Source organism: Gobio gobio (genome assembly GCF_949357685.1).
Source record: "Gobio gobio genome assembly, chromosome: 20".
Taxonomy (NCBI): domain Eukaryota; kingdom Metazoa; phylum Chordata; class Actinopteri; order Cypriniformes; family Gobionidae; genus Gobio; species Gobio gobio.
The window spans coordinates 48,015,937-48,033,436 of record NC_137113.1 but is presented as its reverse complement, the minus strand read 5'-3'; the positions used below and the strand labels follow the sequence as shown (position 1 = coordinate 48,033,436).

Sequence of the window (17,500 nt, the reverse complement as noted above, 5' to 3'; positions counted from 1 at the left end):
GCAGATACACCAGCGCCATCATGGAGCGCCGGGGCCCCGGATTCATTATGGTCCCTAAGACCAATCACAGCATTAGACTGAACCCCAGATAGAGACAGAGCGACACGCGTCATAATCTGAAGGCCACGCCCACACCGGGGGGGAAACAATCCAACGCTCTCCAGTGACTTTGCATTGTGTGAGGCTGCATCATTGTCATTTCGGACTTATAACAAAAAAACTGAACAATGTCTAAAAGCTGATATGTGACAAAGTGTACTGCAAACAAGCTAAACAAAACCCACAACCAAAAACCCAGACGTTTTTATAAGCTATTGACCCAAAAAATGAGCGTTTAAAGGGTTAGTTCACCCAAAAATGTAAATTGTGTCATTAATGACTGACCCTCATGTGGTTGGACACCCGTCAGACCTCCGTTCATCTTCAGACACAAATGAAGATATTTTAGTGTAAATCTGATGCTCTGAAAGGCCTCCATTGGCTCAACTTTACACTCTCAAGACCCTTAAAAGACACTAAAGACTAAAGTTACAAAGTCCATCTCACTACAGCGGCTCTACAATAACTTTATGAAGACGAGAATAGTTTCTGTGCGCAAAAAAACCCTAAATAACGACTTATATAGTGATGACGATTTCAAAACACGGCCTCATGAATCAGTGAGTCGATTCAGCGGTTTGAAGCGTTATGAATCAGTGAGTCGATTCAGCGGTTTGAAGCGTTATGAATCAGTGAGTCGATTCAGCAGTTTGAAGCGTTATGAATCAGTGAGTCGATTCAGCAGTTTGGCGGTTTGACACGCGATCCGAATCATGAATCGACTCACTGATTCATAACGCTTCGAAGCTTCATGATGCCGTGTTTTGAAATCGTCATCACTATATAAGTCGTTATTTAGGGGTTTTTTGCGCACAAAAACTTTTCTCGTCACTTCATAAAGTTATTGTAGAGCCGCTGTAGTGAGATGGACTTTGTAACTTTAGTCTTTAGTGTCTTTTAAGGGTCTTGAGAGTGTAAAGTTGAGCCAATGGAGGCCTTTCAGAGCATCAGCTTTACACTAAAATATCTTCATTTGTGTCTGAAGATGAACGGAGGTCTGACGGGTGTCCAACCACATGAGGCTCAGTCATTAATGACAGAATTTACATTTTTGGGTGAACTAACCCTTTAAGGACAAAAAAGTGGATACAGGCCATTGAGACACGTTATATTACACTGAGAAGTGCACACACTAGAGGGGGACGCAATCAGCGACAGGAAATATCATATATAAAACTGACATTTGGATATTTGACTTAACAGTGACAATGTTTACTGCACACACACACACACACTGAGATACACTGAGTGTCAGGATCCCAAAATTGACCCATTCTTCAGCTGAAGCGTCACGTTTTACTGCCTCTATCCACTTTTGTCTCCTTAAACTCTCGTTTTTTTTTGGGTCGACAGCTTATAAAAACTTATTTCTGTGTTTTTTAGCTTGTTTGCTGTACACTTTGTCACATATCAGCTTTTAGACATTGTTCTGTTTTTTGTTATAAGTCCGAAATGACAATGAGGCAGCCTCACGCAATGCAAAGTCAATGGAGAGCGTTGGATTGGTTCCCCCCCCGGTGTGGGCGTGGCCTAAATACGCTCTGTCTCTATGTCGGACATCCCATCATGAGAGACACCTACCTTGAGCACTGACGTAAACAATCGCACATAATGTGAAGATGATGACGGCCAACAGCACAAGAAGAACTACAAGGTAATTATGCAAATACGCTCCGCCATGACAGTCAAACCGGCCCTTATGGTTAATGTACAGAACTAAGGTCGCGACCCACCTAAGAGACAAAATAAGAGCTTTCAGGAACAAGCTTATTTTAGCATATGTTGGATAATTAATATGGTAAAGTTTTTATTTTTAAAAGCCATCCCAGCAAACAGGGAACGTTCTCAGAACTTCGTTGCGGTTATAAACGATAATAGTTATAATTTTTCATAATAATTCCATAAATGTGGTCAATATACCAATTCTCAAAAGCTATAAATTAATCTTTTTTACGCATTTACTTCCTGCAAACATTGAACATAATATCTCAGGGTATTTTAGCCTGAACATTTAGGGGCCTATTTATTTATAACCAAATCTAACTGTATTACTAATAATTAGGGCTGTCAAAAGATTAATCGCATCCAAGATAAAAGTTTGTGTTTACATAATATATGTGTGTGTACTCTGTTAATTATTATTTATATATAAATACACACACATTCATGTATATATTTAAGAAATATTTGCATGTATATGCATTTATATAATCTATAATAAATATAAATATAAATGTTTTATATATAAAAATAATATTTTTTTCTTAAATATATACATTCTTGTGTGTGTATTTATATATAAATAATAATTAACAGAGTACACACACATATATTATGTAAACACAAACTTTTATTTTGGATGCGATTAATCGCGATTAATCTTTTGACAGCCCTAATAATAATACTTTGATAATACAGAGCTCCAGACTAACATTAGAGAGCAGTGGAACCTGGAGGAACATTTATCATAAGGTTAATTTAATCATAAAATGACTATTGTTTTGCATTGTTTTGTTAATAAGTGCAGTTACTAATAATAGTACATGTTTGTTTATTGGAAATGTAACAGTGAAGTGCTGAGCTTGAGTTGATATGCAGAAAAAATTAACTTTTATTAACAACAGTAATGTGCAAAAACCTCATTTTTATAAGGAAAATTGTAATATTCCACTCTTATTAAATGTACTGTTGTTCTAAATAGTATCACACTGAACTAAAAGGAAATCTCTTTACTTATTTCTGTGTAATCCAGTCACAATTTGAAGAAAAGTTTTAGTTTTTCATGAGACTTTGTGACTTCCTACTTTTTTCCATATATTAAATGAGTGGAAATGTCAAATAAGTGCTCCTATGCCACCACCTACTGGTTATAGTGGTGTTTTTTTGCCATAAAGTGGCTAGCACATTTAAACTTTTAGTTTTACAGATCATCACACTAAAAATAATATTAATATGTGATAATATTTAGAGCTTTGAAGTGCTGGAGAAAGTGTGAAACACTTGAATTTCACTCTCAAAAGGTTGTACGAACCCTGAGATGAATAATGTAAAATAAAAAACATTTGACCATTTCTTCCACAATCCCATGTGGTGTTACTACATTAAATCCATGGTGAATGTTTATGATTTATGGACTGAAATGAATGTTTCAAATGTTTCTCCTGGTCTGTGGTTTATAAAAGAGCTAGTCTTCTCCACTAGATGTCTCTTATTTACCTTGTGCGATGTTAAAACGCATGTCTTCTTGCGCTTAAACGGACAAGTTCACACACAATTCTTGGCTGATATCCTAGTAAACATAGTCTGGCTTAAGTTAACGTAAACAGTAGAGAAGCGCATGTGTATCAGTATATTGGACCCGTGCATTCGCTCAAAGCGACAGCAGCTTAATAAACATCCTGCAGTCTGTTATTAATGTTAAAGGCACAGTATGTCATTTTTCGTCTCTTATTCAAAACAAAGGCGTGTCTTGACTCTTGATTGGGCGGAGCTTTAACATGCGTGTGTGTGTGTGTGTGTGTGTAACGCAGCGCTGTTTTATCCTCTCACACACATGTGAGTGTGTTAACGTGATGTTGTAATGCTACTCTGGCGCTACTATGAGACACTTAGATCATATTAGGCGGTAAAACATGGCAAATCAACAACAGCAGATTTACACAATAAGATGATGAGTTTCTGTCCATCAATGATCCAAACAGTGTCTGTGATATTACACATCAGATATTAAAGCGGCTAGTGTTGCCATGGTTACTACACAATAACACTTTTCTAGTCGGATATTTTAATCCAAAAACTTACATATTGCGCCTTTAAGACAAATCATTATGGTAACAACGCTAGCACAAAACAATATTTACACATTATTTATGGGACGTTTTCTTTAAAAAACTGTACTACTCGTTTCAGAATGTTTACAGAACGTTGATTATTAAAAAAAAACGCGACGTTTCGACCGTTCAGAAATGTCGTTTCTGTAATGGAAACGTTCAAAGAACGTATTTTTTGTAGCTGGGATGGTATGTGAATATCGCAATCATTCAATAACGTGGTACAAGCGTTGCACAATACCCTAAAAATAGCAAGTAAGCTAAAAAGTCAGTTATCTGTTCCTGTTTTACCACAGAGCTCTGATCAATAACTCGAAGGCGCCGGGAAACACCAGATCATCGCTGGCGATCCGCCATCGGCGTCCAAACGCCACCATTCCGGGCATCCTGACGGCGTTTCCGACCTCAACCCAGCCGTTCTGTCGCGATCATGAATGTGTGACAGTAGCACAGAAGCCCATTGCCCTGCCCGCCTGTAATCTCGATATTACAACATGATGATAAATGACTCGTTCACTGACGTCTGTCATGTAACGTTGACACTGCAGCGGGTAGGGTTTGTTGTTTTCCCTTTTCTGTGTAGCGACGAAATGTGTCCGTGAGATGAAGTTCCGGCGGCGAAGTAGTTCCGTACTGGGTTAGGGATGCAATAAAGCAATAGGGTGAATTGAATTCAGATTTATTAAAAATGATTGAGAATATATGTAGGGTAAGAACAAATGTGTGTATGAGTCATTCTATATTTAGGGGTACATTTCATGATGTCAGCCAAAAGGTCAGGAAATCAGTATTCTTTTTTGATCAATTCACAAGGCGTTTGGATAATATATGCCCTTAATGTGCCAAATTAATAATTTGGCAAGCTTTTAAATAACAAAAATTAACATTTGATTCATTATTTTGTCAACTGTGTTACGGACAAATGCTGTGTCATAAATCCACAGTATTATTCGCCTTCTTTACCCAAGATTTCCATCTCCAGAGATATCCCTATTTGTTTTTCTGACGGTTTAGTTCACATTTAAAAGATTTATGACATACAAACCACACATAACACAGTTGACAAGAGTAACACCGTTGACAGGACACATTAGAACACAGTTGACGGATAACACAGTTCACGGATAACACAGTTGACGGGTAACACAGTTGACGGGTAACACAGTTGACGGGTAACACAGTTGACGGGTAACACAGTTGACGGATAACACAGTTGACGGATAACACAGTTCACGGGTAACACAGTTGACGGGTAACACAGTTGACGGGTAACACAGTTGACGGGTAACACAGTTGACGGGAACACAGTTGACAGATAACACAGTTGACAGATAACACAGTTGACGGGTAACACAGTTGACAGCTAACACAGTTGACAGCTAACACAGTTGACAGCTAACACAGTTGACGGGTAACACAGTTGACGGGAACACAGTTGACAGATAACACAGTTGACAGCTAACACAGTTGACAGCTAACACAGTTGACGGGTAACACAGTTGACAGCTAACACAGTTGACAGCTAACACAGTTGACAGCTAACACAGTTGACGGGTAACACAGTTGACAGCTAACACAGTTGACGGATAACACAGTTGACGGATAACACAGTTGACGGATAACACAGTTGACGGATAACACAGTTGACAACTAACAGTTGACAGCTAACACAGTTGACATTTACATTTACATTTACATTTATGCATTTGGCAGACGCTTTTATAAAAAGCGACTTACATTGCATTCAAGATACACATTTTACATTTTGTCAATTCTTGCTTTCCCTGGGAATCGAACCCATGACCTTGGCGTTGCTAGCGCCATGCTCTACTGTTTGAGCTACAGGAAAGCCGTAAGTTGACGGATAACACAGTTGACAGCTAACACAGTTGACGGGTAACACAGTTGACGGGTAACACAGTTGACGGGTAACACAGTTGACAGCTAACACAGTTGACAGCTAACACAGTTGACGGATTACACAGTTAACAGGTAACACAGTTGAAGGGTAACACAGTTGACGGGTAACACAGTTGACGGGTAACACAGTTGACGGATAACAGTTGACGGGTAACACAGTTGACGGATAACACAGTTGACGGATAACACAGTTTACGGATAACACAGTTGACAGCTAACAGTTGACGGGTAACACAGTTGACGGATAACACAGTTGACAGCTAACACAGTTGACGGGTAACACAGTTGACGGCTAACACAGTTGACGGGTAACACAGTTGACGGGTAACACAGTTGACTGATAACACAGTTGACGGATAACACAGTTGACGGGTAACACAGTTGACGGGTAACACAGTTGACGGATAACACAGTTGACGGATAACACAGTTGACGGGTAACACAGTTGACGGATAACACAGTTGACGGATAACACAGTTGACGGGTAACACAGTTGACGGATAACACAGTTGACAGCTAACACAGTTGACGGGTAACACAGTTGACGGGTAACACAGTTGACGGGTAACACAGTTGACGGGTAACACAGTTGACGGGTAACACAGTTGACGGATAACACAGTTGACGGGTAACACAGTTGACGGGTATCACAGTTGACGGGTATCACAGTTGACGGGTAACACAGTTGACGGGTATCACAGTTGACGGGTAACACAGTTGATGGGTAACACAGTTGACAGGTAACACAGTTGACGGGTATCACAGTTGACGGGTAACACAGTTGATGGGTAACACAGTTGACGGGTAACACAGTTGACAAGTAACACAGTTGACGGGTAAACTGTGTTATCACAGTTACCCGTCAACGGGTAAACAGCTAACACATCCGTCATCCGTTGACGGGTATCACAGTTCACATCACAGTTCACAGTTCACATCCGTATCACATCCGTTGACGGGTATCACAGTTGACAGCTAACACAGTTGACGGGTAACACAGTTGACGGGTAACACAGTTGACGGCTAACACAGTTGACGGCTAACACAGTTGACGGGTAACACAGTTGACGGGTAACACAGTTGACTGATAACACAGTTGACGGATAACACAGTTGACGGGTAACACAGTTGACGGGTAACACAGTTGACGGGTAACACAGTTGACGGGTAACACTGTTGACGGATAACACTGTTGACAGATAACACTGTTGACGGATAACACAGTTGACGGGTAACACAGTTGACGGGTAACACAGTTGACGGGTAACACAGTTGACAGTTAACACAGTTGACGGCTAACACAGTTGACGGCTAACACAGTTGACGGGTAACACAGTTGACGGCTAACACAGTTGACGGGTAACACAGATGACGGGTAAACAGTTGACGGATAACACAGTTGACGGGTAACACAGTTGACAGCTAACACAGTTGACGGGTAACACAGTTGACGGGTAACACTGTTGACGGATAACAGAGTTGACGGATAACACAGTTGACGGATAACACAGTTGACAGCTAACACAGTTGACGGGTAACACAGTTGACGGGTAACACAATTGACGGATAACACAGTTGACGGGTAACACAGTTGACAGCTAACACAGTTGACGGGTAACACAGTTGACGGGTAACACTGTTGACGGATAACAGAGTTGACGGATAACACAGTTGACGGATAACACAGTTGACAGCTAACACAGTTGACAGCTAACACAGTTGACGGGTAACACAATTGACGGATAACACAGTTGACGGGTAACACAGTTGACAGCTAACACAGTTGACGGGTAACACAGTTGACGGGTAACACAGTTGACGGGTAACACAGTTGATGGGTAACACAGTTGACGGGTAACACAGTTGACAAGTAACACAGTTGACGGGTATACAGTTGACGAATAACACAGTTGACGGGTAACACAGTTGACGGGTAAACAGTTGATGGGTAAACAGTTGACGGGTAACACAGTTGACGGGTATCACAGTTGACGGGTAACACAGTTGACGGGTAACACTGTTGACGGATAACACTGTTGACGGATAACACTGTTGACGGATAACACTGTTGACGGATAACACTGTTGACGGATAACACAGTTGACGGGTAACACAGTTGACGGGTAACACAGTTGACAGGTATCACAGTTGACGGGTAACACAGTTGACGGGTAACACAGTTGACGGATAACACAGTTGACAGGTATCACAGTTGACGGGTATCACAGTTGACGGATAACACAGTTGACGGGTAACACAGTTGACGGGTAACACAGTTGACAGGTATCACAGTTGACGGGTAACACAGTTGACGGGTAACACAGTTGACAGCTAACACAGTTGACGGGTAACACAGTTGACAGGTATCACAGTTGACGGGTAACACAGTTGACGGATAACACAGTTGACGGGTAACACAGTTGACGGGTAACACAGTTGACAGGTATCACAGTTGACGGGTAACACAGTTGAAGGGTAACACAGTTGACAGCTAACACAGTTGACGGGTAACACAGTTGACGGGTAACACTGTTGACGGATAACACTGTTGACGGATAACACTGTTGACGGATAACACTGTTGACGGATAACACAGTTGACGGGTAACACAGTTGACGGGTAACACAGTTGACGGGTAACACAGTTGACGGGTAACACAGTTGACGGGTAACACAGTTGACTGATAACACAGTTGACGGATAACACAGTTGACGGGTAACACAGTTGACGGGTAACACAGTTGACGGGTAACACAGTTGACGGGTAACACAGTTGACGGGTAACACAGTTGACGGGTAACACAGTTGACGGGTAACACAGTTGACAGCTAACACAGTTGACGGGTAACACAGTTGACGGATAACACAGTTGACAGCTAACACAGTTGACGGGTAACACAGTTGACAGGTAACACAGTTGACAGGTAACACAGTTGATGGGTATCACAGTTGACAGGTAACACAGTTGACGGGTAACACAGTTGACAGGTATCACAGTTGACGTGTAACACAGTTGACGGGTAACACAGTTGACGGGTATCACAGTTGACAGGTAACACAGTTGACGGGTAACACAGTTGACGGGTAACAGTTGATGGGTATCACAGTTGACAGGTATCACAGTTGACAGGTAACACAGTTGACAAGAGTAACACTGTTGACAGGACACATCAGAACACAGGTGACAGGTAACACAGTTGACGGATAACACAGTTGACAGCTAACACAGTTGAAGGGTAACACAGTTGACAGGTATCACTGTTGACGGGTAACACAGTTGATGGGTATCACAGTTGACAGGTAACACAGTTGACAGGTAACATAGTTGATGGGTATCACAGTTGACAGGTAACACAGTTGACGGGTAACACAGTTGACAGGTAACAGTTGATGGGTATCACAGTTGACAGGTATCACAGTTGACGTGTAACACAGTTGACGGGTATCACAGTTGACGGGTATCACAGTTGACAGGTATCACAGTTGACGGGTAACACAGGTGACAGGTAACAGTTGATGGGTATCACAGTTGACAGGTATCACAGTTGACAGGTATCACAGTTGACGGGTAACACAGTTGACAGGTAACAGTTGATGGGTATCACAGTTGACGGGTAACACAGTTGACAGGTAACACAGTTGACAGGTATCACAGTTGACAGGTATCACAGTTGACGGGTAACACAGTTGACAGGTAACAGTTGATGGGTATCACAGTTGACAGGTATCACAGTTGACGTGTAACACAGTTGACGGGTATCACAGTTGACGTGTAACACAGTTGACGGGTATCACAGTTGACGGGTATCACAGTTGACGTGTAACACAGTTGACGGGTATCACAGTTGACGGGTATCACAGTTGACAGGTATCACAGTTGACGGGTAACACAGTTGACAGGTAACAGTTGATGGGTATCACAGTTGACAGGTATCACAGTTGACAGGTATCACAGTTGACGGGTAACACAGTTGACAGGTAACAGTTGATGGGTATCACAGTTGACGGGTAACACAGTTGACGGGTAACACAGTTGACAGGTATCACAGTTGACAGGTATCACAGTTGACGGGTAACACAGTTGACAGGTAACAGTTGATGGGTATCACAGTTGACAGGTATCACAGTTGACAGGTAACACAGTTGACAAGAGTAACACTGTTGACAGGACACATCAGAACACAGGTGACAGGTAACACAGTTGACGGATAACACAGTTGACAGCTAACACAGTTGAAGGGTAACACAGTTGAAGGGTAACACAGTTGACGGGTAACACAGTTGACGGGTAACACAGTTGACAGCTAACACAGTTGACGGATAACACAGTTGACAGCTAATACAGTTGAAGGGTAACACAGTTGACGGGTAACACAGTTGACAGCTAACACAGTTGACGGATAACACAGTTGACAGCTAATACAGTTGAAGGGTAACACAGTTGACGGGTTACACAGTTGACGGGTAACACAGTTGACGGGTAACACAGTTGATGGGTAACACAGTTGACAGCTAACACAGTTGACGGGTAACACAGTTGACGGGTAACACAGTTGACGGGTAACACAGTTGACAGCTAACACAGTTGAAGGGTAACACAGATGACAGGTAACACAGGTGACAGGTAACACAGTTGACGGATAACACAGTTGACAGCTAACACAGTTGAAGGGTAATACAGGTGACAGGTAACACAGTTGACAGGTAACGCAGTTGACGGATAACACAGTTGAGAGCTAACACAGTTGAAGGGTAACACAGTTGATGGGTAACACAGTTGACGGATAAAACAGTTGACAGCTAACACAGTTGAAGGGTAACACAGTTGACAGGTAACACAGTTGAAGGGTAACACAGTTGACGGGTAACACAGTTGACGGATAACAGTTGAAGGGTAACACAGTTGATGGGTAACACAGTTGACAGCTAACACAGTTGACGGGTAACACAGTTGACAGGTAACACAGTTGACGGGTAACACAGTTGACGGGTAACACAGTTGATGGGTAACACAGTTGACGGGTAACACAGTTGACGGGTAACACTGTTGACGGATAACACTGTTGACGGATAACACTGTTGACGGATAACACTGTTGACGGATAACACTGTTGACGGGTAACACAGTTGACGGGTAACACAGTTGACGGGTAACACAGTTGACGGGTAACACAGTTGATGGGTAACACAGTTGACGGGTAACACAGTTGACGGGTAACACAGTTGACGGGTAACACAGTTGATGGGTAACACAGTTGACGGGTAACACAGTTGATGGGTAACACAGTTGACGGGTAACACAGTTGATGGGTAACACAGTTGACGGGTAACACAGTTGACGGGTAACACTGTTGACGGATAACACTGTTGACGGATAACACTGTTGACGGATAACACAGTTGATGGTTAACACAGTTGATGGGTAACAAAGTTGACGGGTATCACAGTTGACAGGTAACACAGTTGACATTTGGCCATTTTAGGGTCTTTTGCAAACTGCTGGCCTTGGACTAGTTAGGAGTTGACCATGATTTACTTATGTTTATATATTCTTTCTCTTCACATTTATAAATATAATGTGACGTAAGTTCACCAGAACGTGTTGATAACACAGTTGATAATCAATTAATCTACTCTATGTGCAGACGATAATATAGATCATATATTGAAGAGAAGCTATGACTTACCACACGGTCTTCAAATTTCCCTCCAAAAAAGGAATGTCATCACGTGATGTTGGACATGTGACTTTGGAACAAACCATTGCTTATTTTTAGCGGGTTTTATAGGGAGTAACACAGTTGACACTGATTTCTCAGACATACACAAAATGGATGATTTAATGTGGATGCAAGAGCAAAATATTTTTAAAAAAAAACCTCTCTCATAATTTAATGATTATTTTGAACAAATATTTATAAGAAATATATACAGAAGCATGCATTTTAGAGCAAAACCTCACTTTACCAAATCGGACAGCACAAATTCCAGTATAGAATATGCCCTTTTTGCAAGATAAAATATAGGTATCTGTTGAATTTTTGTATTAAATGAATGTCCAGATATAAAAGCAATCATTACTTGAAGTGAAAAGTTAATGAAAAATGTGTATAATTGAGTCCATGGACATGACATGTACCCCTAATTAAAGAATGACTCGTATACTAAGCTATCGGGCTAATTGCTCTTCTGTATGCTATGCTAGTTTAGAAGCGAACTAACACAGACATAAATGGTCATTATAACAGAGTTGAAACAGCATTTATCATAATATGATTTTAAGGGGGACCCAATTCTCAGGTTGATTCGTGAACTGATTCATTCAAACGATCCGATTCAAAAGAACGACATCAATACAACGTCACAGGACAAGATTCATGCTTTGGTTAAAGGTTCTGGATGATGTGACATGGTGTTGAGTTAAAACAAAATGGCATTCAATTTGCAAAACAAGCAGCGTTTCCCATTAAATCTTTATTTAAGGCTGTCACCATGCAAAATCTCAGTTTAAAAGCAAACTGAAGACATTTTAAAATAAAGTGATTATTATTAAGATTTTTAAAAAAAAGTGGTCTGCTTGGTTCTCTCCATAAAATATCTTAAAGCTCAGAAATAAAATGAACACCGCACCAATATGCATTTGTAATACTGGTCAAAAGTGATTAATATTTGGCCATAAGTTCACACTATCATTTTACACCAATCAAAAAAGCAAACAGAGAAAGAAGAAAAAAACACAAAGCAATCAAAGCTACAGGTGAAGATTCAGAAAAAGAACGTGTAAATGGGCATAATAATCTTTATACGGTTTATTTTTTGGTTCTTCAAGAAGCCATTTACAGTGATAAAGGCAGTGTCAATACTGTACGCTGACAGACAGTGGCGCTTCCCAAGTCTTGAGCTGTTTTAAAAGTACAAATTTGAAATTTTCCATCTTTCAAACACTGAAATTGTGCCATTTGAACCCAATTAGACCAGCGGTTTGGGTGAACCACTAGATTGTGACTGGCCTTCTTTAACAAAGGATTATTGCATTGGGAAATCCAGCAAAAACAACAAAAAATCCATTCAATTTTATCCTACGGAGCAACAAACACTCCCTTAATCTTCGCGTAAACATGTACATTTAATCAGATTGAAAATACTCTTACAAACAAAATCAATATTCATCATAAGAATCAGTCCCTGACTGTTATCATTGCCCCGATCAGGCAATTTCAGCTCGTTTATGATGCCGTCGGTCAAATCATAGTACACGTTTCATGTAGAAAACTTTCTTTTATACAGAATAATAAAAAAAGGGGTAAGACAAGATGCATAAAACAGGAATCCGAAAAGCCATGGTTGTGGCCTAGGCTTGAATCCCGAGCTCCTGATGTGACCAGGAAAGGCCGTCTTTCGCACTCCGTCTCAGGCATCTCGCTCGTCCTCAGTGCTCCTGTCTGTGGCCCTTACGCTGGCAGACTCAGCTTCTTTCCTTTCAACACTGGAGAGAGACACACGTCAATCATTATAATGCTCTATGAATGTTGATTATGTCCTCATATTCTCCATTGTTGCGCCCCATTGTCTGTCAGTAACTCTTTAGTTCCTGTCTCTATGAAGCCCCGCCTTCTGAAAAGCACACTGTGCTCTGATTGGTCGGCTTGAGCCGTGTGTTGTGATTGGTGTTTGGGAAATGTCCCGCCCTTTAACATAACCGGCAGTTTCAACACACGACTATCTAACTCAAGCAGGCCCCGCCCCTTTAATCTGCGCATTAATTATTATAATGAGGAATATTGTGGCGTGTTTGTTCCCGGAAGAAAACTCAAGACTACAATGGTGGCGTTTCAGGGAGTTTAAAGAGTTTAAGATTGGAAATTAACCGGGGCTTCGGAGAAAAAAAATGCCCAATTAAAGGCACAGTGTGTAATTTCTCGTCTCTTATTCTAAACAAAGGCGTGTCTTGACTCTGGATAGACCCTTTTCACAGACTGTGATGACGCGTTTTAACTAAGGATGCAACAATACAGTTAGTCCACGGTTCAATACATAACTCGGTTTTTAGCCACGGTTTTCGGTTCGGTTCGGTTCTGATGGCTTGTCACATACATTTTTTGTTATTCTATTCTTAGGCGACAGGAACCGCAAGAGGTTAAAGAGAAAAAAGACTATTTTTTTATTGCAATACTCTTTCTTTATTTTACTTAAAAGAATTGAAAAAACCTTACTTAAACTTAAAACTTTACTTAAAAAAACCCTTGTACACATTCCTAGTGTATTGTATAATATAAAATAAATAAATATATATAAAGATTTACACTGGCAGCTCAGAGCTGTACAGCAGCATTTAACTATGAAATTGAATGAATGAATGTAAAAATAAAACACTACATAGACTTCACTATAAAATATACACTGATTCTTATTAAAGCTGCTGTATTAGTTTTTCAGTCAAGAGCAGTGAGTGATTTTCTCTTTGTCTTTTGCTGTTGTATTAACATTAAAGGGATATTTCACTCGAGAAATGAATACAGGTTTGAAACTATATTAGAGTGAGTAAATAATGATAATTTTTTGGTGAACTGTCCCTTTAAGGACCGCGTGTTCACTATAGGCTGCGCCGCTGTCAATTAAAGACATCTACACATCTAATATACAGACACGCGCGATTTTACTTTCACTTTAGACATAACCGACTGTGTTTATGTTAACCTTGTGTGTATTTGACAGTATTAGCGCAGTAAGACGACTTAGTCCAGTAATCACGTGTTTGACAGGCGTTTAGTGCGCGCGCTCGGAAAAGCGCATGTTAAAACCGCGCACGCGAATGAGCCGGCAAGGCTTTAAAACGCATACAAATAATGAACTTTCATGATTGTGAATAACTCTAGTGTTCTGTGAGTATAACTCTACTACTAACGTGTGATGTGAATGTATGTCGTGTTGTTCAGTATTGGGATGGAGACAAATTATAGAATTTGTAGAAAAAGAATTAATTAAATGTGAAACCGAAAAAAAACGCAATTCACAAGCGCGTATTGAACCGTGAATGCCGTACCGAACGGTTCAATATTATATTGAGAATTGTGGCATTCCTAGTTTTAACGGTCATCAATATCGTAAATCCTGCAGCGTTTTTTGTATTTTCATTTCTTTTTTAAATACATGTACATTTATAACACTAATACTTTGTATTTTATTACTTTTGCATCAAATTACAATAAAAAAGTTACCGCTGCTGTGAGCGTGTTTAGTAAAAGGCACAATATGTAAGATTTTTGGATTCAAATATCCACTAGATCATTGTTATATATTTTGCTGACTTGTGTACTGACATTATCCCAAATGTTTCCAAGGATCCAGAGAAATAAGCAGTTTTAACCAGGACATGGACCGTGTGTTTGTGTCGCCTACATAGACTGTAAAAAATATGGACGTAGTGTCCGTGACGTCACAGATAGGATTCTGAAGCCTAAAGTTGCCATCTTGTCACTCCCGGACAAGTGAAAATGGGCAAAGAGGAGCTAACAGATGGAGTGGGTGGAGCTAACAGATGGAGTGGGTGGAGCTAACAGATGGAGTGGGTGGAGCTAACAGATGGAGTGGTTGGAGCTAACAGATGGAGTGGTTGGAGCTAACAGATGGAGTGGGTGGAGCTAACAGATGGAGTGGGTGGAGCTAACAGGTGGAGTGGTTGGAGCTAACAGGTGGAGTGGGTGGAGCTAACATGGGGAGTGGGTGGAGCTAACAGGTGGAGTGGTTGGAGCTAACAGATGGAGTGGGTGGAGCTAACAGGTGGAGTGGGTGGAGCTAACAGGTGGAGTGGGTGGAGCTAACATGTGGAGTGGGTGGAGCTAACAGGTGGAGTGGTTGGAGCTAACAGATGGAGTGGGTGGAGCTAACAGATGGAGTGGGTGGAGCTAACAGGTGGAGTGGTTGGAGCTAACAGATGGAGTGGGTGGAGCTAACAGGTGGAGTGGGTGGAGCTAACAGATGGAGTGGGTGGAGCTAACAGACAAACGGCTAGTGGTGACAGCAGCAGCAATCCACCTGTCACTCAAACTGACCACGCCCTTAATTATGCAGAACTTTAAGGCTTTATATAATGTAAACGAATGAGTTATAAAAACATCCCCCCCCTCAGTCGTCATGAAGGGCAACATTAGCCGTATTGATTTGTCCCAGCCTGTAAACATGTGTTCTTCTGCTGTAAAGTTGGGCATTTTAACATGAGCTCAGTGAGATTCTGCTCCTTCTGGAGTCTGCCTCTAGTGGCCAGTCCATGAACTGCAGTTTAAGGCCCTTCAGTATCGGCTTCAGGAGAAACTGCGGGAGGAGCCGCTTGGTCGCCACACCCGCGTCCCCCTCCGGTGTTATTGTGTAGTAACCATGGCAACACTAGCGCCGCTATAATATCTGATGTGTTTTATTAGTCACTGTTTGGATCATTGATGGACAGAAACTCATCATTTGTTCTCCAGCTCAACACAGTTAGTCTGATTGTGTGAATCTGCTGTTGTTGATTTACCCAGAGTGCCATGTTTTACCGCCTCATATGATTACCACACATCTGAACTATAAATCTAAAAAAACCTAAACAATTACTCTTGCAACAAATACATGTGCAGAATACACATACACATGCTTAAAATAAGCCTAAAATGCAAAATAACAAGACCAATTAAAGATAGTAAGAGTTATTTTTAAGCAAAAACTTATCAAAAAAGTCATTTATACAGTATGAACTTGTGAAAATATTAAATACAATTATAAAATTTCACAATATTTGTAAATAGTTTTATTTATTGTATTTATGTTGTTTTATTTGTGTAATTTTATAAAATCATGTTATAATATTGTTTTGAACTGTTTGTTATTTACAATGGTTGCTATTTGTTTTAGTTTTTTTGCGAGTGTGTTGAATTGTATTGAATCCAGACCAAATATCCTAATAATCAAACTAAATCATAATAATTATTCATGTTAATTACACACGCACACGAGCGGAAGAAGCGGAAGCGCTCGCGGGAGAATAAAAGCTCCGCCCACTCAAGAGTCAAGACACGCCTTTGAGTTAAATAAGAGTCTAAAACTTACATACTGTGCCTTTAAGTTTTTCAAACGCGTGTGTTTTTCTGTGGTAAACGTTTACTTCACTACATTCCAAAGCATAATGTTGTACTTTTTACTGTTATATATTAAAGCGTCTTCGGTGTTTCCATGGTTACTACACAATAACACCGGAGGGTGACGCGGGGATGATGCCACTGAGAAATCAGTGATTTTCCTGGGTAAAATCACTGATTTCTCTGGATTTAAACATTCTTGGAAACATTTGGGATAATGCACACAAGTCAACAAATTGGATGTAATCCAAAAGCGTACATATTGCGCCTTTAATTCCTGAAACAACAGCCTGAGACGGGTGTTTCCACTGATCAGTGTGACTAAATTCAACTAAATCTGAAGTGCATTATAATCAGTAGAGATGCGCCATTCGCTCTAGTAAGTAGAAACAAACGCTACATCTGAGGGTTTTTAAAGCAGAAATCCTGACAAACACTCACCTTTTGTTACGTATAGATAAAAGAAATCACAGTAGAGGATTGTCTGAACGACGCCGGCGACGATGGCGATCATGTCAAAGAAGCCCTCGAAGTAGAAGCG

At 40.8% G+C, this 17,500-nt stretch overlaps 2 protein-coding genes across 3 annotated transcripts in view; both read right to left on the bottom strand.

Annotated features, from left to right (window-relative positions):
* The window catches only part of daglb (diacylglycerol lipase, beta), a 36,764-nt gene extending 32,237 nt beyond the window's left edge, over positions 1 to 4,527 (bottom strand). For both annotated transcript variants that reach the window (XM_079845669.1, XM_079845670.1), the window contains exons 1-3: positions 4,221 to 4,527; positions 1,681 to 1,832; positions 1 to 54 (exon numbers count right to left, since the gene is read on the bottom strand). The exon at positions 1 to 54 is cut by the window's left edge and continues 121 nt beyond it. In XM_079845669.1, the coding sequence (XP_079701795.1) occupies positions 1 to 54; positions 1,681 to 1,832; positions 4,221 to 4,315 (301 nt within the window). In that variant the 5' untranslated portion in view covers positions 4,316 to 4,527. The remainder of the gene's footprint in view (positions 55 to 1,680; positions 1,833 to 4,220) is intronic.
* A 7,523-nt stretch (positions 4,528 to 12,050) lies between these two features.
* Positions 12,051 to 17,500, bottom strand: part of kdelr2b (KDEL endoplasmic reticulum protein retention receptor 2b) — a 9,688-nt gene continuing 4,238 nt past the window's right edge. The window contains exons 4-5 of the mRNA XM_079801692.1: positions 17,401 to 17,500; positions 12,051 to 13,334 (exon numbers count right to left, since the gene is read on the bottom strand). The exon at positions 17,401 to 17,500 is cut by the window's right edge and continues 153 nt beyond it. Of these exons, the coding sequence (XP_079657818.1) occupies positions 13,300 to 13,334; positions 17,401 to 17,500 (135 nt within the window). The 3' untranslated portion in view covers positions 12,051 to 13,299. The remainder of the gene's footprint in view (positions 13,335 to 17,400) is intronic.